The following is an 18,004-nucleotide window of genomic DNA, read 5'->3' as shown; positions in this document are numbered from 1 at the left end:
TGACACACAAGGTAGGATAAATGATGGCGTCATGTGGACCTGTACCACAAAGAGGCGGGACAACAAGCGCTGTGTCTCCATCCAGAAGGGCACTATGATAGGGCAACTCCAGTAAATATGGTAGAGGGTACCTTTGTTCCCTGTCAGCGCCAGCACTGATCGGAGTGAGAGGGGTAGATAACATGGAGTACGTCCGGGGTCAGATACCAAAAGTAAAGACTTTTATAAGTGTTCTCTTTGTAGGTGCTTTTAGCCGCCTGGGACCAGATCGTCTGCCACATCATCTCAGGGATTTCTTCTCCCAATATCTTTTCCCTGCGGAGCATGTAGGCATGTTTACCCTGATTCAGTATAGAGTAGTAATTAAGTAGCCGGTATATGTCAGAGATCAGTCCCTGGCATGTGGATCCCTCTAATATTAAGATTTCAAAGGGGGGTGGCGCTGAGAATTGGAGATTTGGGGCAAAGGATTGAGCATAGGGGCGTATTGGCATATAAAACACCTGGCGAGTTAACTCATATTTTTCCTGGAGTTCAGTGAACGTTAGTAATTTACGTGATCTAGGGTCTACCAAGTGGCCAAAGTGGAATAAGTTCCATGTTCCCCCAGGGTGACGACATCTGGTGAGTGAGACCAGCAGGCATCTTGGGGTTTCAGAGGAAAGAGGTTAGCAGTGACTTTTCTAAACTGAGCTTGTATGCGCGGGACATTTTGCGCCAGAGCGATCTGAGTTGAGACATAAACACCAAAAGCCTACCAGGGTCCACCTCCACGTTCGCACTCCAGCGTAAACTATTTGGGTGTATAAGCGTGAGCCATCTCTTTTCAATCTCTGTCCATTTATTATGGGATCATTGAGGGAACCAGAAGGTCAAGACGCGCAATTGAGTCGCTTGATAATATTTTACCAGGTCAGGGAACGCCAGCCCATCATCGGAGCGGGACACCATCAAGACCGAACGGGGTATCCTGTGCCTCCTGTAGTTCCAGGCAAAATCAAATCTGCTTGAAGCTTTCTTAGTTGTATGTAAGGGACAGGGATAGGCAATGTCTGGAATAGATACAGGAGTTTAGGGAGAAAGGTCATCTTCAGAGGCCACTCTTCCAGGAGGGAAATGTGGTGGGTCTTCCATTTTTGCATTAGATCTCTTATGGAGTGAAATGGGCAGGAAGTTTGCTTAGTATAAGGTGGCAAAGGTCAGGGTGATATGAACCCCTATATATTTCAGGGCTGAGGTCTTATAGGGGAAGCACTGCTGCAGGTGGTGCGCTTCGGCTGCCGGGATGTTAATTGGAAGTGCCTCCTATTTGGTCACGTTTATTTTATAACCTGAGAGGGACCTATAATTGTCGAGTTCAGCAGCCAAGTTGGGTAGGGAGATCCTAGGTTGGGTCAGGGTGAGTATGACATCATCCGCGAACAGTGATAGTGATAGTTTAAACTCCTTCCCTCTGACTGGGATACCCCGCATGTCTGGGTTTCTGCAGATGAATGCTGCCAGGGGTTCAACACAGAGCAAACAATAGGGGTGAGAATGGACACCCCTGGCGGATCCCATTAGCAATCGGGAGCGAGGGAGACAGAGCAAAAGGAGTTTTCACTTGAGATGTAGGGTTGGTATAGAGGTGTAAACCAGCCTGAGAAAGGGTCCCTGGAATACCATGTGGCAAACGGGAAAGGCCAGCCCAAGCGGTCGAAGGCCTTTTCCTTATCCAGACCAAGGACGAAGTATTTCAGGCTGTCCCTGCTTGCCACATCTATTAAGTCAAATACCCTTCTCGTGTTGTCCCCTGCCTGACAGAGAGGGACAGCCCATCTGAGCTTTGTGTATTAAAGAGGGTAATATTGTGTTCAGGCGTATTGAGAGAAGTTTGGTAAAGATTTTCAGGTCAGAGATTAAGAGTGCTATAAGCATATAGCTAGCATATAAAGAGGGGTCCCTATCAGGTTTCGGTATTAAAGTGAGAAATGATCTTTGCATGTCCGAGGGAATGGGAGTTTGCCGAAGGAAGGCATTAAAGAGTTTACACATGTGGCAGGAGTAGGGGAAGAAAGGATTTATAATACTCGTAGGGGAGACTGTCTGGACCAGGGGATTTACGCGTAGGTAGAGTTTTCATGGTTGACATGAGTTCCTCTTCTGTGATGGGTGTGTTGAGGGAAAGGAGGTCCGACACCTGAAGTCAGGAGATTCCACTCTGTTATAGATAGTGGTTCATGCGGTCAGTTAGTTTGGGGGGGGGGGGGGGGGGGGGGGGAGTCATGAGGGATCTCAGGGTTGTTGTATAGAGTGGTGTAGAACTCCTCAAAGGAGTGGGCAATGTCCTGGGGATGAGATTGTAGGCAGCCCAATCTGTGTTCAATTTGATGTGGGGTAGCCGTGTGAGAGCGTTCAGCCAAATTCCGAGCTAATAGCGAGTGGGCTTTGTTACCCTTATCATAGTACAGTTGTTTTAGTCTAGTCAGGACTCCAAGAGTCATACGGAGACAGATTTATTTTGAGTAGTGGTAGGGATGGGGAGGATTTTGGTCAATGTTCTAGGACCTGAAGTTCCTTCTCAGCTTGCGATTTGGTGGCCCTTGCGTCTTTTTCAAAGCTTAAGAGAGCACAATGCAGCGACCATGAAGAACTGCCTTATTGGCTTCCCAGAGAGTGGAAGAGGATGTGTCTGGGGTGGTGTTCTCGAAGTGTGGATGAGTTTCAGTGTGGATTCTAATTCCGTTTTGGAGGGGAGCTGTTGTAGGAGGAAGGTATTCAGCTGCCAGTGTCTGCAGGTCCAGTGTCAGCAGGATGGGGGCATGGTCCGATTAGGCGATCGGGAGAATCTGAGCAGCGTGGGGGATATGCAGCATAGCATTGTTAACAAAGAGGTAGTCAAAATGTGAATGCATATGGTTGGGGGCAAATAAAACTTTTATACTCCCGATCCCCGGGATGGAGAGCACACCAGGATGTCAAATAGGACATAATGCCCAGTGATGTGACGAAAGAGTTTCAAGTCTCTAGAGGCTCGAGATTGTGAATCCCTAGGGTTCACCATGTAGCAATCAAGCACCGAGGAGTGGGGTAGGTTAAAGTCCCCACCTACTATTAAGAATTCATTGGGTGTTCGGAAGAGGTACGCAAACACTTTTGTTAGTCAATCTGGTGGACATTCGGGGCATAGAGTGTGCAAAAAGTTACTATATGCGCCTGCCATTAGTGTCCTCATGGGTCAATGAAAGAACATGTAAACGGGGATGGACATTTAAAAAGAATGGCTACACCGACCCGTTTGCGGGGATTAGACCTGAGGATAATGTCTGGAAGTGAATGCAAAACAGTCCCCCCTGTTACATAGTAGGTGAGGTTGAAAAAAGACAAGTCCATCAAGTCCAACCTTCCTGTGGAAGGGAATTCCACATCCTTGCCGCTCTTACAGTAACGAACCCTCTATGTAGTTTAAGGTAAAACCTCTTTTCTTCTAATTGTAATGAGTGGCCACGTGTTTTGTTTAAACTCCCTTACGCGAAAAAGTTTTATCCTTATTGTGGGGTCACCCACAATATCCCCTCTCAAGCGTCTTCTCCAGAGAGAATAAGTTCAGTGCTCGCAACCTTTCCTCATAACTAATATCCTCCAGACCCTTTATTACCTTTGTTGCTTTTCTTTGTACTCTCTTCATTTCCAGTACATCCTTCATGAGGACTGGTGCCCAGAACTGGACAGCATACTCCAGGTGTGGCCGGACCAGAGTCTTGTAGAACGGGAGAATTATCGTTTTATCTCTGGAGTTGATACCCATTTTAATGCCAATATTCTGTTTTCTTTGTTAGCAGCAGCTTGGATGCCATTGCTGAGCCTATCATCTACTAGGACCCTCAGGTCCTTTTGCATCCTAGATTCCTCCAGAGGTCCCCCCCCCCCAGTGTATAGTTTGCATTCATGTTTTTGCCACCCAATTGCATTATTTTAAATTGTTCTACATTAAACCTCATTTGTCATGTAGTTGCCTCCCCCATTCATTTGTTCAGCTTTTTGCAAAGTTTCCACATCCTGCAGAGAAGTTATTGCTCTGCTTAGCTTAGTATCATCCGCAAATTCAGAGATTGAATTGTTTACCCCATCCTCCAGGTCACTTATGAACAAACTAAACAGGATTGGTTCCAGCACAGAACCCTGGGGTACCCCACTACCCACCCCTGACCATTCCGAGTACTCCCCATTTATCACCACCCTCTGAACTCGCCCTTGTAGACAGTTTTCAAACCATAACTGGTCTGTAATTCCCAGGGATTTATTTTGGGCCCTTGGAACAATGGTCTTGCAATTATTTGCCTGAATTCCCTAAGTACCCTCAGAGGCAAGCCATCTGATCCTGGTGATTTATTAATGTTAAGTTTCCCAAATATAATTTTAATTCTGTCCACTGTTAACCATGGAGGTGCTTCCTGTGATAACAAGGGAGGACCCTCACCATGCCAACATTCAAAATATATATGAAAAAGGATTGAGAGACTCAAAAAAATAAGTGGACTTTGTGGGCACACATGAGAGAAGAATTTAGTAAAAAATATAATTTTATTACAACATGTATAAAAGAAACATGAAAAAAACATACATTTAACACCCCATATGGACACAGATTACTAGTTACCCATCATATCGTATCAGATTACCAGTTACCCCTCATATGGTATTAAAGTAATAATAATTTGATCCAATAACCCCTTCACACTTGCTGGTCTACGCATTTCACTAGATATTAGCTACTTCAGGACAAGTACTGGGTAGATGCTGGTATATTTAAAAACAGAGACAAAGAATTGTGTATAAGTATTACATACGGTATATATTTGTATAGGCACAACAGTAATTATTTCATTACATATTCGAGAGAGACAGACAACAACACACAAAACGCATACAGGGACACGCATATGCTTGCACCCCTCCCAGAAGTGCCAGGGTCCCTGGAGCGGGATTGTCTCTGTGATTTTGGGGGAGGCAGGAGCAGAGGAGTAGGCTTGATGTGGTGTGAGTCTTCCCTGGGGTTCTGCCTGTGAGAACTCAGAGTCCTGCGTGTACATAGGCCCTGGTAGGGGTGGGAAGTCCACTGAAGGAGAAGAGCTTTGACCCCCTTCGGTCAGGCCGGGGTCTGATGCTGTGCACAGCAGCCATGAGAAGGTGTCTGTACACTGTGTGTACGAGGCGGGGGTTAGGCCCAGTGCAGCAGGCTGTGTCCTGTGTGATGGTTGCATCCCGGGTGCCATCCATGACTTGGGTGTGCTTTGCTGAGGGGCCGGAGCTTGAGAAGCAGGCTGTGGTGGAGACCGTGTGGAATAGGTGGAGGCAGCCAGCACCATCTTGTGCAGGCGGCATGGGAGGCAGTGAAAAGTAGCCCTGGAAGGTCATTGAAAACCTGGAAGGAGGTTGGAATGATCCCTGTTCTTTGGAGGAGCGGGTTCTCTTGGATCCACCCATGTACGGGTGCAGAAAGTCTCCTTAAAAGGCTGTGAAGCTGTGGGCTATGAGAGATCTAGGAGCTCAAGCGTACATGCAGGTCGACTTCTGTTCACACCCCCAAACCCCCTGCCACCCCAATAGAGACAGAATATCAACCAAGAATACACATGATACAAATTGTTATAAATTGAGTTTCAGTTCAGTGAGTAAAATATGTATTTGATCCCCTTCCAAGCAACAATGATTCTGGCTCCCACAGACTTGCTACAGTATGTGCTCATGTGGTACACAGATTGGATTAGTCCTGTTAATTTCGACAACTCATTCTGTGTATAAAAGACACCTGTCCAAAGAATCTCTTCCATTTAAACCTCACCATCATGAGCAAGACCAAAGAGCTGTCAAAGGACATCAGGGACACGATTGTGGACCTGCACAAGGCTGGAATGGGCTACAAGATCATCAGCAAGAAGCTTGGTGAGAAGAAGACAACTGTTGGAGCGATTATTCACAAATGGAAGAAATTCTAAATAACCAATCGCCCTCGGTCTGGAGCGCCATGGAAGATTTCCTTGGGGTAAGAATGATCATAAGAAAAGTGAAGGATCAGCCAAGAACTACACGGGAGGAATGTGAATGATCTCAAAGCAGTTGGGTCCACAGTCACCAAACAAACCATTGGTAACACACAAAATAAAATGAAATCCTGCAGCGCCCGCAAGGTCCCCCTCCTCAAGAAGGCACATGTATAGGCCCGTCTGAAATTTGCTGGATGAACATCTAAATGATTCGGAGAGGATTGTGAGAAAGTGATGACCAAAATTGATCTCTTTGGCATTCACTCGACTCGCCGTGTTTGGAGGAAGAAAAATGCTGACTTTGACACTAAGAACACCAGTCAAACACGGAGGTGGAAACATTATGCTTTGGGGCTGTTTCTCTGCTAAATGTACAGAATAGGTTTGTCCATTTAATGATACTAGTATCTGTACCAATAACGAGCATTTGCGTGAGTACTTGTACTCGACAAAATGCCCCATTGCTTGATCAGATACTCGGGCAGTCAGGGATGATCGGTGCCACGGTGAGGAGGGGGGGGGGGACTTACAAGCACTGATCCCCCCCTGTATAGATTTCACTATAGCAGCTGACAGCCCCCCCCCACAGCGTTCAGTTGCTATATTGAAATCTATGGGATCAGGGCTTGTAACTCCCCCCACCACCACACTGATCACACCTGACTGACACCCCCCCCCCCCCCGCTCCTGTCCCTTCTCCATGCTCCACTCCTCCCTCCGTGCACCACACGGAGCCGCTCCTCCCTCCATGCTCCACTCCTTCCTCTGTGCTCCTGTCCCCCCTCCGTGCTCCTCTGCTGCCTTTGTCCTCAATCTTTCAGGATGGAGAGTGGAGAAAGGAGCACAGTTTCTTCCAATTACACCAACAATAGGGCCCAATGATACAAATGGTGGCACACAATTCCTCCCAATGACACCAATGATGGGGCACACTGAAATGCTACGGACTCTTTTGAATTTATTCCTCTCAGTGCACACTCCTAAATCTATAATTTACCATCTTCTTCCTTTTCCGAATGAACAGTCAGTGATCACTGAGTCTGTGCATTCATAACGGAGCATTGTAAACTGTGTTTACGATGCTTCTGTTTATGAATGGAGAGGAGCCCCTGTCTCCTCTCCATTCATCTCCAGTGCAGCTGAGGCTACAGAGTAGGAGACTGGGGAATCTGTGTCCTCAGTCCCTTTCCCTGTCTCAAAGGGGAGATGTCAGGGGTTTGTTGAGAACCTTGATAGCTCACCAAAGCCCCCCCAACAGGCCTGATAAAATAAAAACATAATTGTAATTAATATTTAACCACTTCAATACAGGGCACTTAAACACCTTCCTGCCCAGACCAATTTTGAGCTTTCAGCGCTGTCGCACTTTGAATGACAATTGCGCGGTCATGCTACACTGTACCCAAATGAAATTTTTATCATTTTTTTTCCCCACAAATAGAGCTTTCTTTTGGTGGTATTTGATCACCTCTACGGTTTTTATTTTTTGCGCTACAAATAAAAAAATACCGAAAATTTTGAAAAAAACAATGTTTTTTTTTGTTTCAGTTTCAAAACTTTGTAAATAAGTACGTTTTCTCCTTCACTGGTGGGCACTGATGGGGCTAGACTGATGGGCACTGATAAGGTGGCACTGATGGGCACCAATGAAGTGGCACTGATGGGCGACACGGATGGGCGACACGGATGGGCGACACGGACGGACACTGATAGGTGGCACAAATTGGCACTGATAGCTGGCACGGATGGGCGGCATGGATAGGCGGCACAGGTGGGCATGGATAGGCGGCACAGGTGGGCATAGATAGGCGGCACAGGTGGGCACTCATAGGCGGCACAGGTGGGCACTCATAGGCGGCACAGGTGGGCACTCAGGCGGCACAGGTGGGCACTCATAGGCGGCACAGGTGGGCACTCATAGGCGGCATCGGTGTTATAGTAATGGATGCCAATCAGTGCCAAACAATAATGCATGCCAATCAGTGATGCACATTGTGGCCACTGATTGGCATCCATTATGGGCACTGATTGGCACCCATTGTGCTGACTGGCATCCCTGGTGGTCTAGGGAGGATTATGGATTTTTATTACCTTTTCCCTGGTGGTCTAGTGGTGTCCCTGGTGGTCCAGTGTGGGCATCCTCGGGGGGGCTGTGCTGATAATCGATCAGCACAGACCCCCCCTGTCAGAGGAGCAGCCGATCGGCTCTCCTCTACTCGCGTCTGACAGATGCGAGTGAGGGAAAAGCCGATCACCGGCTCTTCCCATTTACACTGTGATCAGCCGTGATTGGACACGGCTGATCACATGGTAAAGAGTCTCCGTCGGAGACTCTTTACCGAGATCGTAGTTGCCGGGTGTCAGACTGACACCCCGCAACAACGATCGCCGCGATGCGCGCCCCCGGGGGCGCGCAGCGGCTCATAATCCTAATCACGTCATATGACGTCCGGTTAGGATTATGAAACCACTTTGCCGCCGTCAATTTGTAATAGGGCGGGCGGCAAGTGGTTAAAAGGTGAAATTGTAAAAATAATAAAAATGTAATAAACACACTGACACTGTCCGCTACCCCCCCCCCCCCCCAAAAAAAAAAGAAAGCGTTGTAAAAAAAGAAAATTGTAAAAAACTACTGACAGTCCATGCGTCATCCGTGCTGCATATTAGTGCCATTGTCACATGACATTAAAAAAAAAAGTAATCGGTATCGGCGAGTACTTGGAAAAAAGTATCGGTACTTGTGCTCGGTCTTAAAGTGGTATAGGGGACAACCCTAGTACAGGATGACTCTTCTGCATTGAGGGACCAATGGACGGGGCTGTATGTTGTAAAATCTTGTGTTGAGCGCCTTCTTCTCTCAGCCAGAACACTAAAGATGGGTCTTCCAGCATGACAATGACCTAAAACATACTGCAGAGACAAGAAAGGAGTGGCTCAAGAAGAAGCACAATAAAATCATGGTGGCCTAGCCAGTCTCCAGACCTTAATCTTATAGAAAATTTGTGGAGGGGGCTGAAACTTCGAGTTGCCAAGCGACAGCGAAGAAACCTTAAGGATTTAGAGATGATCTGTAGAGAAGAAGAGTGGACCAAAATCCCCCCTGCGATGTGTGCAAACCTGGTCACCAACTACAAGAAACATCTTACCTCTGTGCTCACCAACAAGGGTTTCTCCACCAAGTACTAAGTCATGTTTTGCTTAGGGATCCAATGCTTATTTTACTCACTGAACTGCAACTCATTTTATAGCATTTGTATCATGGGGGTTTTTTTCTGGATTTTTGGTTGATCTGGATGACTATCATTTAAAATAAACCTATGATAAAAAATTATAGACCTTTTTTTTTTTTCTTTGTAAATGGGCAAATTTACAAAATCTACTGGGGATTAAATAGTCTCTTTCCTCACTGTAGTACTTGGGATGCATTTCTGCTTCTGCTTTTTAAACCCCAAAAGCGCATCAAAAACTGATCAATGTGATAGAGCACTTAGAAAACCGACTTAGATTGCAGTACCAGATTTCATCAGCAGATGTCGGCATAGGAGAAACCTATTTTCTGTTCTGGCCCTTTGGTAACAGGGGTGTCCAAACTTTTTTCAAAGTGAGCCAGATTTGATGAAGTGAACATGCATGAGGGCCGACCATTTTTTGCCTGACATTCTTTGAACTATTAAAATTCGGTCTGAGTGTGTTTGTTTGAGCACAAACAATGCCCAGCAAGAACTCTCTTGCCTTTGTCACGCTCGTTCCTGACACACAGACGAATGCTCTGCTCTTTAGGGGTACTATTCTTAATGGTACCCCACACATTGGAAAACGTGGGGTGCTTTTGGTGCAGTGCAATAAAAAAAAAAAAAAACCTATGGGACTTTTCTCTGCATTTTTGTGGGTAGGGAAGCCCATTGAAATGAATAGGCTGCCCTATACGCAGCCACACAGATGTGAACCAAGGGCTTGTTCACATGTCTGGTTGGAGGGGCAGTAAAACCACATGGTTAAGCTGTTTTTTACCATCCCCAACTTCTCCCCCTTTAGCTGCAGAGGGAGCAGCTAGGGGTGTACACATGCTGTGGCTTCAGCTGGAGGTATACCCAGGGAGAATGGGCCTGCACTGCAACTACCCCACAACTGTGTAGATTGCACAGTTGCGGTATAGTGATGCTGCATTTTACGGGCTTAAAACAGGTGACGAGGAGGCAACATAATGCCTCTTTACCGCCTTTCAAATGCCTCTGAAAAGCGATCTGTGTATGGATTGTTTTTCAGAGGAGCAGCAGTCCTGGCTGCTATCACACACAAGCCCTACAAAAGCAGTTCTGATGGTACAAGAATGGGGGGGGGGTCCGGATTAAAAGTAACCTACACACAGACAAATGCACGCACACACAACACATACATACAGACACATGCATACAAATACACACACATACATACATGCATAAACACATGCATATACATACATAAATACAGACACATGCATACACATACATGCATACACATACATTTAGACACGTACAGACACATGCATACACATACATGCAGTCATACATATAGACCCGTACATGCACGCACATGCATACACATACATGCACACACACACACACATACATACATACATACATACACATGCATACACACAGACATACATGCACACAAATACATACACATACATGCACATATATATATATATAGACATACACATACATACAGACACACGCACACACAATGAATAAAGCCCTTTTAACACTAATCTAACTAGCCGGGTACTGCACTGTAGGGGGAAGCAGAGAGCACAGCACACTCCCCTACACTTATTTTCACTTTTGAAGCTGATGGGGCTTCTCACAGTGCTGGGGATCGGCTCATCTGACAGCCCTGATCCCGCGGCCCACTTTTTGATAAAGGCTGGTTAGATAGCCAGACGGGCCGTTCAAAACCGGACCGGACTTTGGACATGCCTGGTGTATGATGTGCAGTCCTCAGACCTCAGCAGTTAGTGGGAAAACTTATTAGGGTAATAGCATTGATCTCTATCAGCCTCTGGTAATACGGTATGTTCCCAGTTTCATAATATCTTCTGCAGCATACAATGCATCCGGAAAGTATTCACAGCGCTTCACTTTTTCCACATTTTATTATGTTACAGCCTTATTCCGAAATGGATTCAATTCATTATTTTCCTCAAAATTCTACAAATAATACCCCATAATGACAATGTGAAAAACCCTTGAGATGTTTCTACAACTTGATTGGAGTCTACCTGTGATGAATTCAATTGATTGGACATGATTTGGAAAGGCACACACCTCTCTATATAAGGTCACACAGGCAACAGTACATGTCAGAGCACAAACCAAGCCATGAAGTCCAAGGAATTGTCTGTAGAGCTCGGAGACAGGATTGTATGGAGGCACAGATCTAGGTAAGGGTACAGAAACCTCTCTGCAGCATTGAAGGTCCCAATGAGCACAGTGGCCGCCATCACCCGTAAACGGAAGAAATTTGGAACCATCAGGGCTCTTGGTCGCCTGGCCAAACTGAGTGATGGGGGGGAGGGACCTTAGTCGGGGAGGTGACCAGAAACCCGATGGTCACTCTGACAGAGCTCCAGCGTTTCTCTGTGGAGAGAGGGGAACCTTCCAGAAGAACAACCATCTCTGCAGCACTCCACCAATCAGGCCTGCATGGTAGAGTGGCCAGACAGAAGCCGCCACTCATTGAAAAGCACATGACGGCCCACCTGGAGTTTGTCAAAATGCACCCGAAGGACTCTCATACCATGAGAAACAAAATTCTCTGGTCTGATGAAACAAAGATTGAACTCATTGGATTGAATGGCAAGGGCCATGTCTGGAGGAAACCAGTCACCGCTCATCACCTGGCCAATACCATCTCTACAGTGAAACATGGTGGTGGCAGCATCATACTATGGGGATGTTTTTCAGCGGCAGGAACTTGGGAGACTAGTCAGGATCAAGGGAAAGATGAATGCAACAATGTACAGAGACATCCTTGATGAAAAGCTGCTCCAGAGCACTCTGGACCTCAGACTGGGGTGAAGGTTCATCTTCCAACATGACAACGACCCTAAGCACCCAGTCAAGGTGATAAAGGAGGGGCTACGGGACAACTCTGTGAATGTCCTTGAGTGGCCCAGGCTTGAACCTGATTAAACATCTCTGGAGAGATCTGAAAAATGGCTGTGCACCAAGGCTCCTCATTCAATCTGATGGCGCTTGACAAGGGAGAAGCTACCCAAAAATGTGTGCCCCAGTGTGTAGCATCATACTCAAAAAGACTTGAGGCTGTAATTGGTGCCAAAGGTGCTTCAACAAAGCTTTGAGCAAAGGCTGTGAATACTTATGTACATGGGATTTTTTTCTTTTTAATAAATTTGCAAAAATTTCAAACAAAATTCTTTCATGTTGGCATTATGAGGTATTGTTTGTAGAACTTTAGAATAAGGCTGTAACATAACAAAATGTGGAAAAAGTGAGGCTCTGTGAATACTTTCCGGATGCACAGCCAACAATATATCCTGTTCACACTTTCAAGCGTTACATATATTGAACATTATGTGCAGCCCTTTGGTGATGTCGGGGGGCTGCATTTGAGGCCCCCTTTAGCTCATAAGTTGACAACCATTGGTCTAATCCTATTTTTCATTCTAGGTCTATCAAATGAACTTGCATGTTCAGCCCCCGGGACGGACATCAACATCACCATGAATCCACTAGAGATAAAAACACAAAAGTCTGAGCGTGATGTTAATGGGAACTCTCTGCTTAAAGGAAGATTTAGTGACCCAAATGCCAACGCCTCCTGTATATTTGTGTCACGGGAAGCAGGGGGTAAGTAATGCTCTAAAGAAATATATTAATATATATAATAAGCGTATATTGATTGGTTTGCGCTAAAGTTATAGCATCTATAAAATAGGGGAAAGATTTCTGACATTTTTATTATTTTTTTTTTTTATCAGGACTGCGACATTATGTCGGACACATCGGACACTTTTGACACTATTTTGGGACCATTGTCATTTATACAGTGATCAGTGCTCTAGAAATGAATTGATTACTGTGTAAATGACACTTGCAGGGAAGGGGTTAAATGCTAGGGGGCGATCAAGGGGTTAAATGTGTCCTAGGGGGTGATTCTAACTGGGGGGGGGATGCACTTCCAATGAAATGACAGCGATCACTGTTCCCGATGACAGAGAGCAGTGATCTGTCATGTCACAAGGCAGAATGGGGAAATGCCTTGTTGATATAGGCATCTTCCTCTTCTTCCACTCCGGGACACGATCGCGGGCCCCCAGCAGACATTGAATCCGCGGGACCCGTGGGCGGGCGGTCACGCTGTACGCAGCGGGCGTGTGCGCCCACTAGCCCCGCAGATTTAAAGGGGACGTGCAGGTCGCCCATTTGCCTACTGCTGCCATTGTGCCGACGTATATCAGCATGCAGCGGTCAGCAAGTGTTTAACCACCTCCAGAATATTTACTTCCCTTCATGACCAGAACATTTTTTTGCGATACAGAACTGCGTTATTTTAACTGACATTTGCATGGTCGTGCGACGCTGTACCCAAATAAGATTTAGGCCTCATGCACACGAGACGCAGTTAAACGCGTGTTCAGAGGCAGTTGGACACTTTTTTCAACTGCTCCTGAACTCATTCAATGTTATCCTATGTGTCCATGCACACAGTCTCGTTTTTTGCCGTTTTTATGCAGTTGCGTTTAACCTCGTTTTTCCAGAAGCAAAAAAATGGGTTCAGACGCAAAAGTTTCCACGTTTCAGACGCAAAACACGGTAAAACGCGGCAAAACGCCGCTACCGCGTTTTGCCGCATTTTCGTTTATAAGCGTTTTTAAAGGTGACCTTTTTTTAAAAATTAAAAATCTAAAAAATTATTGCAAATGATGAAAAACCATTAGAAAAATATTTTAAACAATTGCAATTGCAAGTGGACAATCCACAACTTGTGGCAAGTGACATGGCAGGTGGCAAGTGGACAATCCACAACTTGTGGCAAGTGACATGGCAGGTGAAGTGGCAAGTGACGTGGAAAGTGGACAATCCACAACTTGTGGCAGGTGATGCGGCAAGTGACCTGGCAGGTGACGTGGCAAGTGGAAAATCCACAACTTGTGGCAGGTGACTGGCATGTGACGTGGCAAGTGGACAATCCATAACTTGTGGCAGGTGACGTGGCAAGTGGACAATCCACTTGTGGCAGGGGACGTGGCAAGTGACCTGGCAAGTGGACAATCCACTTGTGGCAGGGGACGTGGCAAGTGGACAATCCACAACTTGTGTCAGGTGACGTGGCATGTGACGTGGCAAGTGGACAATCCACAACTTGTGGCAGGTGATGTGGTGGCAAGTTATGTGGCAAGTGGACAATCCACTTGTGGCAGGTGACGTTGCAGGGGACGTGGCAAGTGACGTGGCAAGTGGACAATCCACAACTTGTGGCAGGTGACGTGGAAAGTGGACAATCCACAACTTGTGGCAGGTGATGTGGTGGCAAGTTATGTGGCAAGTGGACAATCCACTTGTGGCAGGTGACGTTGCAGGGGACGTGGCAAGTGACGGGGCAAGTGGACAATCCACAACTTGACTTGTGGCAGGTGACGTGGAAAGTGGACAATCCACAACTTGTGGCAGGTGACGTGGAAAGTGATGTGGCAAGTGGACAATCCACAACTTGTGGCTGGTGACGTGGCAAGTGGACAATCCACAACTTGTGGCAGGTGACGTGGCAGGTGACGTGGAAAGTGATGTGGCAAGTGGACAATCCACAACTTGTGGCAGGTGATGTGGCTGGTGACGTGGCAAGTGGACAATCCACAACTTGTGGCAGGTGGCATGGCAGGTGACGTGGAAAGTGGACAATCCACATCTTGTGGCAAGTGACGTGTCAGGGGATGTGGCAAGTGACGTGGCAGGTGATGTGACAAGTGGACAATCCACATCTTGTGGCAGGTGACGTGGCAAGTGGACAATCCAAAAATTGTGGCAAGTGGACAATCCACAACTTGTGGCAAGTGACGTGGCAAGTGGACAATCCACAACTTGTGGCAAGTGACATGGCAGGTGGCAAGTGATGTGGCAAGTGGACAATCCACAACTTGTGACAGGTGACGTGGCAAGTGACGTGGCAGGTGATGTGGCAAGTCACGTGGCAAGTGGAAATCCACAACTTGTGGCAGGTGATGTGGCTGGTGACGTGGCAAGTGGACAATCCACAACTTGTGGCAGGTGGCATGGCAGGTGACATGGAAAGTGACCAATCCACATCTTGTGGCAAGTGACGTGGCAGGTGATGTGGCAAATGACGTGGCAAGTGGACAATCCCCAACTTGTGGCAGGTGATGTGGCAAGTGGACAATCCCCAACTTGTGGCAGGTGACGTGGCAAGTGGACAATCCAAAACTTGTGGCAAGTGACGTGGCAGGTGACGTGGCAAGTGGACAATCCACAACTTGTGGCAGGTGACGTGGCAAGTGACGTGGCAGGTGATGTGGCAAGTGACGTGGCAAGTAGACAATCCACAACTTGTGGCAGGTGATGTGGCAAGTGATGTGGCAAGTGGACAATCCACAACTTGTGGCAGGTGATGTGGCTGGTGACGTGGCAAGTGGACAATCCACAACTTGTGGCAGGTGGCATGGCAGGTGACGTGGAAAGTGGACAATCCACATCTCGTGGCAAGTGACGTGGCAGGTGATGTGGCAAGTGACGTGGCAAGTGGACAATCCACAACTTGTGGCAGGTGATGTGGCAAGTGGACAATCCCCAACTTGTGGCAAGTGACGTGGCAAGTGGACAATCCAAAACTTGTGGCAGGTGACGTGGCAGGTGATGTGGCAAGTCACGTGGCAAGTGGACAATCCACAACTTGTGGCAGGTGCCGTGGCAAGTGACACGCTAAATACAAGTACACTGCAGCTCTCACAGCTGCTGCTACTCACTCTGGTCTCACAAAATTGCTGAAATAGTTAATAATACTGTTTTTGAGCTGGGGAGGGTCTATGATGTTAGCTTAACTAAAGGCTTCTAGACGCAAACGCGGTAAAACGCCGCTAAATCGCGTTAAAAATCGCGGCAAAACGCGCGTTTCTAAACGCCGGTTTCAGCTTTTAAAAATGTGTCCAGCAGAGTTTGCATCTGCGTCTCGTGTGCATGAAGCCTTATGCTATTTTTTCCCTGAAAATAGAGCTTTCTTTTGTTTGTTTGTTTTGTTTTAGTTTTTTTGAAAAAAACATTTTTACTTTCCGTTATAAAACATTTCCAAATAAAACTAAATGTAAAAAAATCAAATTACTTCAGAAATTTAGGCCAATATGTATTCTGCTACGTTTTTGGTTAAAAACAAAAATCCCAATAAACGTGTACTGATTGGTTTGTGCAAAAATTATAGTTGACTCACCGACAGTCCCATTCACTTTAATGGGACGGCTGGTGATGCGGCAGGGACACAACAAGGTGAGGGACGTGGCGGCAACCGGTGAGTGGATGCCCTGCTAACAGGAGATCAATGTGGAGCCGTTTACTGATGAGAATCACTCTGAGTGTTGGACCCAATTGGGGTCTATGAAGGAGGGGGCTTCCATCGCACCTGGTGAAGGGAGCACTAGTCACGGATTGACGTTTTATTTGTGGAGCACGTTTTTCACTTTGAAATTTGAAGTGTACCATTTATAAGAAGACTCTTTATTTTCATTGAATTATTTTCATGGACTTTTTTTTTAATGATTATTATTATTTTTATGATTATTCATCTAACATACTTGCCTTAGTTATTCATATGTTAATAACATTAGCTTTAGGTTGTTTTTTTTTTTTTTTTTTTTTTGTTCTTTTAGCCTATAGCAACATTCTCGCATTTCCATCACTTTTAGCCATATTGTTTTGTGAGAACAGCCAGGTGATAGCAGCAGCTTCATTTTCACATCACATTTTTGACATTTTTTGTTAATTAACATTTATTCACTTACCACTAGGTGGCAGCGCACAATTACCTTATTATAGTTACGCTCGCTAACGGGCGCTGCCATGATGGATCTGAAATGACAGGTGCTCTTTAGTTGTAAGGACTCATTCTTGTTGGTAGTTAGTCGTTTAATATTTGCAAACCAAATGAAGGTTTCCTTTTTAGAATAAGCTCTCAGGTTAGTAAAACAACAATTATCAGAACCGATTCAATCGTATAGTACATAGATTTGCAAAACAATGGGATAAAGGAATATTCCTGAACTTTGTTTTATCTCATGGTTACTGTGAAATTGTGTAAATGCATCAATGCAGTGCATGTTCTCAGGTTGAAGAGCTTGGATTCATTGAATGAGTTTACCAAAATTGTAAATATTGCAAAATATACAGCCTCCTGCTACATAACTAAGCTCCATTTTTATGCTGAATAAATGAAATTATTAATGTATCTTAAATAGAAAACAAATCTTTAGGTAGATTTTTACTCCAAAAGCATTTTATTCAAATAAATTTGATAAAAATAAATAAAAATCAGATTTAAATCCCAAAAATCTGTTTTTACTTTTCTTTTTTTGGGGAAAAAACCCCACAAAAAAACAGATTTTTATCCACCCTGCTTAGTGGATCAGCTGCCTGGTCCCTGGGCAGATGCCATGATGCTGATTCACTGTCCAAGAAGTTTTTTGAAAATGCTAGATGCCTGACTTGAGAAAAAAATGTTGTCGTAGACCCAGGACAAGCATGCTATAAATGGGTGTCTGAAAAATGTCTTCTCTCTCTCTCAGGTCAGAGCTAGAACTAGCATTCTCAAAGTAGAGGATGGTAAAGACAGGTCCTGTTTTCTCATTTATTATAGGCGCTTATAATTACAGGCACTTATAATATATTGTGCCATCAATTTACACAATGCTTTACATATATACTGTATTATAATTCACATTAGTCCCTGACCTCAAGGAGCTTACAATCTCTAAG

The 18,004-nt window shown here is 45.6% G+C and overlaps 1 protein-coding gene across 1 annotated transcript in view; it reads left to right on the top strand.

The window, feature by feature from the left end:
• The window catches only part of LOC143981771 (uncharacterized), a 76,423-nt gene that overhangs the window by 18,705 nt on the left and 39,714 nt on the right, over positions 1-18,004 (top strand). The window contains exon 3 of the mRNA XM_077479860.1: positions 12,698-12,877. Within this exon, the coding sequence (XP_077335986.1) occupies positions 12,698-12,877 (180 nt within the window). The remainder of the gene's footprint in view (positions 1-12,697; positions 12,878-18,004) is intronic.

Source organism: Lithobates pipiens, unplaced genomic scaffold, assembly GCF_037356315.1.
Source record: "Lithobates pipiens isolate NorthernLeopardFrog02 unplaced genomic scaffold, aLitPip1_a1.2 Scaffold_16, whole genome shotgun sequence".
NCBI classification, from domain to species: Eukaryota; Metazoa; Chordata; class Amphibia; order Anura; family Ranidae; genus Lithobates; species Lithobates pipiens.
The sequence above is the reverse complement of the archived record's forward strand: the minus strand, read 5'-3'. Positions and strand labels throughout refer to the sequence as shown.